The sequence below is a fragment of the Camelina sativa genome, chromosome 11 (genome assembly GCF_000633955.1).
Source record: "Camelina sativa cultivar DH55 chromosome 11, Cs, whole genome shotgun sequence".
In the NCBI taxonomy this organism is placed as follows: Eukaryota; Viridiplantae; Streptophyta; class Magnoliopsida; order Brassicales; family Brassicaceae; genus Camelina; species Camelina sativa.
Window position 1 is genome coordinate 30,983,624 of NC_025695.1, and position 7,787 is coordinate 30,991,410.

Here is a 7,787-nt window from a genome sequence, read left to right on the forward strand (position 1 = left end):
TTAGCATTAATTATTAATTTGTTTTACATTTAATTAATTAATATTAAGTTTTTATTTTTGAAAACAAGATTTTCCATCGTAAATAAATTTCCAAAACAATGGAACCACTCCCTTTAACATTAAGTATTAAGTTTATAATTAATTTAATTAATAGTTTCCAATTTTACAAAACAATATTTTCTCCATATACAAATTTTCTAAACAATCGGCGTAATCAATAAACGAATTGATTTTCGATCTTGGAGGAGGATCGGTGGCCGAGATTTTTGATCTCAACGCATTGATTTCCCCCTAAAATATATGTTCAAAATTAAACAAAATTTAAATGCTAAAATATATCACATCCCAAGAATATTTCAAAAATAAAATAGATTACACCCAATTTCTTCCCAATTAGTTGCTTAATCGAATATTTTTTGCCTGGAAAAGTTTGTTTCTTCAACCTAATGTTCACCCTATAAATACTATACACCTAAACCCTGATTATATATCAGCAATCAAAATTACATAACTCTTAAAAAACCCTTAAAAACTCTTTCGTTCTTGATTTTTAGATTTGTCTCTAAATCTTGGAAATCTTTATAAGAAAAAAGATAATTATGGAGAAACAATGGAGTGGTTATTATATTTTTTTTTGGTTAAAGAGCACTATCAATATTTTGTAATATTATATACTTGGAATTTTAGAATATAGTTATTATATCTAATAACAAATACCTATGTTAAGTTCTAGAGAACAAAACAAATCTAGAATTTTATATTCTATCTAATAACAAATTTAATGTAATTAGGTTATAAACTTTATAAAACGTAAGAAGAAGAAAAAAAATATAAACAAAATTCTAAATTAATTAGACAAAAGTTAATTAATTGAAAATTTGAAAACTAAATAAATTAAAAATTATTATTTAAAATACAATGATTTATAATTTAGTCCCGCGGTGTACCGCAGGTGAAATCCTAGTCTTAGTATAGAAAATGATACCAATTATCTTTATTTGTTTATTAACTCTTGGTGGATGGGTAATATCTAGAATGACTATTTATGATACTATGCAATTTGTGCAAGTTTAGAAGTACATTTTGGAAGTATATTTTACAAATAACTTTAATAAGGTAGATATTTACATTCAAATGTCATTACATATGTATAGGTTTCAGAAAACAAATTAATAACACACATAAAGGATAAAAATAACAAATTCTAATTTATGCAATTTAATTAAAAAAAATAAAACAAAAACAACCAATCAAAATGAACATAGAAGATTTGATATCTAACTTACCATATTAATTTGTTATTCATCTTATATAATTAAATATCAAATCTTATATGTTTAGAGGGGATACTTCACCTCTCATCTTTATATCATTCTATTTTTGTGAAACAAATAAAATATCATATTATTCATCATCATAAAGAAAGTATTTTTTTTCCACATATGCCACAATTTGAATTTTTTTTAAATAGATATAAATTGTTCAATCTATGAAAAAAAAACTTGTAACGGATCAAAAATTTAAACTTTAGTAATATAATTTCTTTAAACAAAAATATATTCAACAAAAATGTTGTCTGACTAACAGGTCGGATATTGAATATTTTCTCACATTTTGTTGTTGAAATGTATAATTTTTAGATACTATAATAAACTTTATAAATATTTTAATTTGGAACATTTTAAAACAATTTAACTTGATATTTTTAAAAAGTTATCATAAATATTAAATAGATCAAAAAGTTAAAAATTATAAATACTCTAATTTAAAATTCAATTCTCTCTCCCTTCTCTCCCGAGGCGATATCCCAGCGAACAAACAAAACCACTTTTTCTTCTTGTTTTTCCGGGCCGCCGGCATTTGCCGGTGGTTCATGTGCAGTTTTTTAATTATTTTTTCTTATTTACTAATAACTAGTATGGGATTAAATCGGATTTGCCGATTACATTTCCTCTTCAGGATGACAGCGACGTTTGTGATCGTTTTCCCAATTGAGACAAACGGTTACCAATTTTTTTCAAACCGTTGCCAGATCTGAAATCAGAAACACCTTTCCCAGAGATGGTTACATTGATTTATTTGATTATAGGTTTATGTGTTCTACGATGGCTAATTGCAGTTTGTTTTGTCTTTCTCTTGGTGATGGTTGTGTTGGTGATTGTACCAACGAATTGGGTTGATTAGATTCAGAGTCAATCAAGACTGAATTTGTTTCCAACGGCGTCAACAATTAGTCAAACGCAACCAACTTTGATTAGAGTCTTTTATTATGGTGATCTGAAACGAAATCCTTTCTGGCGTTTTTCTCTGATAGTGGAGCCGATTATTGCTTGGCGAGTAAATGTGATTTCTTCTTCTGGATTTATTCAAGTCAAGCATGTGATCTCCGTGAAGAGTTTGTCAACTCTCCATGATGACCAATATTTTCAAAATTCTTGTGAAGAAGATATAAAGCATAAAATTCAAGGAATATATTGGTGTTTTGGTCGGCGAATATGGGATCTTGGAAAGTCAAGTCTATATAGGAACAACACATCGATGAAAGGTAAGGTGACGTGTGAAACTAACCGGCTGAGAAGGGTATGGCATCCCAGAAAATATGATCAATATCCACTTCAAGCAACATATCAGTGTTTATGTTTAATCAAAGTGATGCAAAAAGCATATGGGAGTTTCATCTATAAGATGTTAGCCCTAAACGAGTATACGAAGAGGGAACTTTACAGATTTTGTCTGTTGCCTGTAAGGCTTTCGTTTGGAAAGCAGGGTTACTTCCACTTCTTCATCGAAATTGATTCAATTTTCTTTATTTGGTTCAATGGTTGTATTTGAAATAAAAGAATAATGTATCATGTAACATTTTAATAATATAATAAAATTGATTTGCCGTTTAAAAAAAATATAAATACTCTAATTTAATTTGCTATAGCACAGATCATAACATGTCACTATAATATGAAAAATTCAAAACCCCAATATTATTATATAAAAAGAGAGGTATAACGTATATTAAATTACTCTTATTATAATATCTCGCTTTTAAAAAGCCAATTTATTAAATTATATCTTACAATAAAATTCAAGCACTGATGTATGACAGACAATGAAATTATAACATAGATATGATTAAAATCATTAAATATAACTATAAATAAGGGCAATTCTCATAAATACCATTTTTTAAGTTTTTTTTTCCAAAAGTACCACGTTTTTATTTTTCAAAACAACCACTAAAATATTTTTTGTTCCAAAAGTACCATAAAGTTGAACTAAAGTTTAATATTAAAATATAATCCCTTAAATCCTAAACACCCCCTAAAAACTATACCCTAAAACTAAATTTTTCAACCCAAACCTAAAAAACAAATTCTACATCCTTAAAAATCAGTTTTTGTGTTTGTGGTGTTTTTGGAAAAAAAGCTTTTGTTGTATTTTTGGAAAAAAAAAACTTAAAGAATGGTATTTTTAGAAAAAACTAAAATAATGGTATTTTGAGGAATTCCTCTATAAATAACATCATGATACATAAACTAATACAATATTTGAAAACTTTTTTGAAAACATAAAATATACAAAATTATTTCTAAAAATAAAATTCAATTTGTGTTATTAAAATTATATCTGATCTAGTATTTTTAGAAAACTCAACGATATAATATATATACCAAAGATAAAAGTATGTGGTTATTCATCTACATAAACTCACATAATATATTTATATATGTAGGAGTTTGCTTTTTATAGAATCTAAAAGGATGAGTTCTTTGTCTATTTCAGTGTCGTTAAGTTCTTAGCGACACTTATCTATCACCCATGGTCTAAATTTGTTTCATATGATTTGTAGGCTTAAAAAACTGAGTTCCTATTTTTGTAATCAATGCAAATAAAGCCTATTAATCAAATATACAAAAAGAATAAAGAAAAGAAACGGAAGAACTGGAAACATCTATTCTAGAAAGAAAAAAAAAACTCACATTAGAATCAGATATCACCAAATTGTACCAAATCTTATCAGAAACTAGTCAGTTGTACTCGTATCAGTTATACCAAGGAACTACCAATTATACCAAAAAGTATCATTACTACTAGTACTAAATTCGAACAATTTCTCTAAGATTTAATTCGATTCAAGTGTTCAATCCAATGCCATTATCAATACAATTTGACCCATATCAGTACAAGAACAAATCATAATGAATCAAATAAGTATTCATGATAAATCTTAGAAATGTATAATATCTCTAATTGAACTGAATGAACATTCATACACAAATAATTTTTCCTACACCATAAACAAGTTTAGAAGTACTTAAATTCGACGCAGATCACTTCAGTTTTGAAGTCTTTCAGTGGTGGTGGATTTTGAGCTTTTTGTTTTTTTTAAAAATTCTTTTTAATTTTTCAATTTAATTATATAAAATACTCAAGGGTAAAAATGTGATAAATTGGTCAATAAAGAGTCAAATGGTACTAAGATTATAACGTAGTATTGTGGAATTGAGTTTTTGGTCAAAGAAATTAGAGATGATTTTCCCCTAAACTTTTGATTTAATTTAAAGAAAAATAAAACAGAAAAATTTACGTTTGAAGATATGAGAGTTGATTTTTTGGTCAAAGGCCATACAGATTATTCTCCAACAATAGAGTTTCTATTTTTGTAGTCAACCCAAATAAAACCTATAAATAAATGATTGAAAAAAAAAAAAAAAAAAAAAAAAAAAAAAACTCTTTTGTTTCAACAAAGTGAATCCGAAACAAAATAAAAATCGAAACTTTGTGAGATAATGATAAGACAANCCTTTTCCCTGGCGACAAACAAAATCCCCTGACGACAAAACATCTACCTTAGTAAAAAAAAACATCTACCTTAGAGAGAAAAAAGAAAAGAGATAAAAGAGGAAGAAAAGAATGGCTTCTCTTTGGCTGAAGTTAGTATTCTCCTTAAGTCTAATAGGCCTCAATTGTATGGCTAAATCAACTCTGGTATGTTGTTAGTTGACACCGTAATTTGGTATAATAAATACTAAACTAATCTATTTCTCATATTCAGATTGCTGCATTTTGTGTTGCAGCATCAAGAAACCGAAATCGAGTGTGTCTCTATAAACAAACAGTCTGCATTACAACATCCTCTTATGAAGAATCATCGTATACAGGTATCATTTCATTTTCCATGAAACATACTAATTAATCAAATTTTTATAAAGAAGTATGTTGGATTAGTGAACCTAATTAAATGTTTCCTGTAGACTCGACCAAGTCGAGAGCTTTTATCAATGCTTTCTACGTCCAATGGTAACATACTCAGAGAGATTGGTTTGAAGGGATCAGAAGAATGTCCAAAGGGACAAGTACCGATTCATAAACCAAAAACCAACTTAACCGATAATCTTATTCATCCCCAACAACTTCCTAAAGAAGGTAACCTCTTGCATTTGACTTCTTCTAAATATCAATCACCTTTGATGTCAACATATTGTTGAGGTTTAAAATTTTGTATTATCACTTTACGCTTATATTTTTACGCTTACATTTATTTTTACGTATAGACGTTAAACTATATTGTGTTCACTTTTAAAAGCATATATATTATGTAATTATTTTTGTGTTTACAATTCGTAATGATGTTTGATAAAATTGGAAGATAAAATTTGTTCTTTTAAACTTTATACAAACCAAATATTTAACTAGTAACTGCAAACACAAATATAAGGATGTACACATAAAATTAATAAACGGACCCATTTTCTACTCTAAAGATTATATTTTATATATTCTTTGTTGGTATTTGGTTCTTATATCTTTTTAGTAAATAAATAATATTTTACTCTAACCACAATTCTTTTCCTTCTTTTAGGCCGTCTCCTGAAACAAACTCGTAGGGATAAACAACAGAAGAGAAAGAACAAGCTACGTACAAAAACTAAAAGCAAACCCATCTCTTCCGCAATGTTGTCTCAAAAAAATAAGAGACAACACCGCCGGCCAACATTATTTACAGAGACCCATCTACATGTAAGTAGCTCAAGCTGCAACGCCATGCATATATTAGGTGATGATTATCTTACGGTATAAATATGATTTTATTTGCAGTATGCAATTGTTAAGACATTTCTAAATACGACCACGAAATGGCGTGGAGCACAAGCATTGTTTAATATTAACAAGCCCCTAGTAGCACAAAATCAGTTTAGTAAGGCTTGGATTTGGCTTAATTACATACAAGGAAGCGTGACGAGCAGCATCCAGTTTGGTTGGGCTGTAAGTATTTTACTACTTAAAACAACATTGATCGATTTGAATTACTTGTACTTGTAGAACCTTCTTAGATAGTCATTTTAGTTAGATGTTCGGATACTACATGAAAACCCCTCTAAACTTCTCTCTCGATCCATCACTACAGGTGCATAGGAAATTATATCCAGACGATCGTCCAAGACTAACCACATTTTGGACGGTGAGTGATGATTTCATCATCTCGATCGAGTTCCATGATAATTAAACATGTTTTTGGTTAATTTTGGTATGATCATAATCAAATATTTTATATGTTACAGTCAGATCGAAATCAAAAAGGATGTTACAATGCGATATGTCCGGGAGGCTATGTTCAAATTCATAAATCAATCTACCCCGGTTTGGTTTATGATCATATCAATGTTCCAGGAGGAAAACAGAACACTGTTCATCTTTCTGTTGCTGAGGTACAGACTAAAACCCTAATTTAAGAAACAAAGATAGGCATTGACGATATGTATACAGTATCGTTTACAGTATCTATAAAATCAATGCAGGATCCGGTGACCAAAAATTGGGTATTGACGATAGGATCCACAATGATAGGCTATTGGCCGCGTCAAGGTCACATGGCAGAAGGAGCTTCTGAAGTTTACTTCGGTGGATTTGCAGGACACAGTGATTTGTCTCAACCCACGACAACAGGCCCACCTATGGGAACTGGAGCTTTTCCGACACGAGATTTGAGTCGGTCTTGTTTCATGAAACAACTTAAATATGTTCTTTCGGATTATTCAGTGGTAGATATTAATTCCAACGAGGTCGAGGTTTATGTGGATAGTCGTAAGTGTTATGGTGTAATGTTTCTCAAGTATGTAGATTTTGATTCGAGAGAGACTCTTACCTTTGGAGGACCAGGTGGACAATGTTAATTTATAAATATATACAAAATTGTTGTAAATCATCACTAAGGATGGATCTCCATAACCGGCCCACATACATGTCCAAGTCCACAAGTTCTATTGGCCACATTCTCTTATACTAAGTCGGTTTTAGGAATTCCATTGTACTTAAGGTTTATATACTATTATATATGTACTCTATTCGATTGATTAATGATATACACAACAGTTTCTCTACTTTCACAATACGTTATCAGCATGAGTTTGCCCTAAACTCCACTGAGAAAATTTCCTAAAATCCTAAACCGCCGCACATCAAGTACTTGTTCGTACAAGCTCGGCGATCGGTCCTAGTTAATGATCAATCCGCGTTCGTGGTCAGATTCTGTTCGTGATCAAGCTTTGTTCGTGAGTAGTCTGAGGTTCGTGATCAAAGCTCAAGGTATATCTGAGGTCTTTAGCTCTCGGATCAATTCCATTCAACCCCATCAGTGTTTAAGGTAAACAATCGAACTTATCGGATACATATATCGAATTTGATCCTAAATTATATTAGAACCCTAAAATCTATAATTACACAATCAACAAATCAAAACCCTAAGCTTTGAAACCCTAAACCCTAAAACTTTAAAATTCGATTGCTTGAGG

General features: G+C 29.8%; 1 protein-coding gene across 1 annotated transcript; it reads left to right on the plus strand.

Annotated features, from left to right (window-relative positions):
- On the plus strand, positions 4,804-7,351 carry LOC104724767. Its single transcript, XM_010443310.1, has 8 exons — positions 4,804-4,983; positions 5,073-5,156; positions 5,250-5,421; positions 5,858-6,015; positions 6,094-6,261; positions 6,404-6,457; positions 6,558-6,704; positions 6,795-7,351. Exons 1-8 carry the CDS (start codon positions 4,909-4,911, stop codon positions 7,167-7,169), a joined length of 1,233 nt encoding a protein of 410 aa, XP_010441612.1. The 5' UTR covers positions 4,804-4,908; the 3' UTR covers positions 7,170-7,351.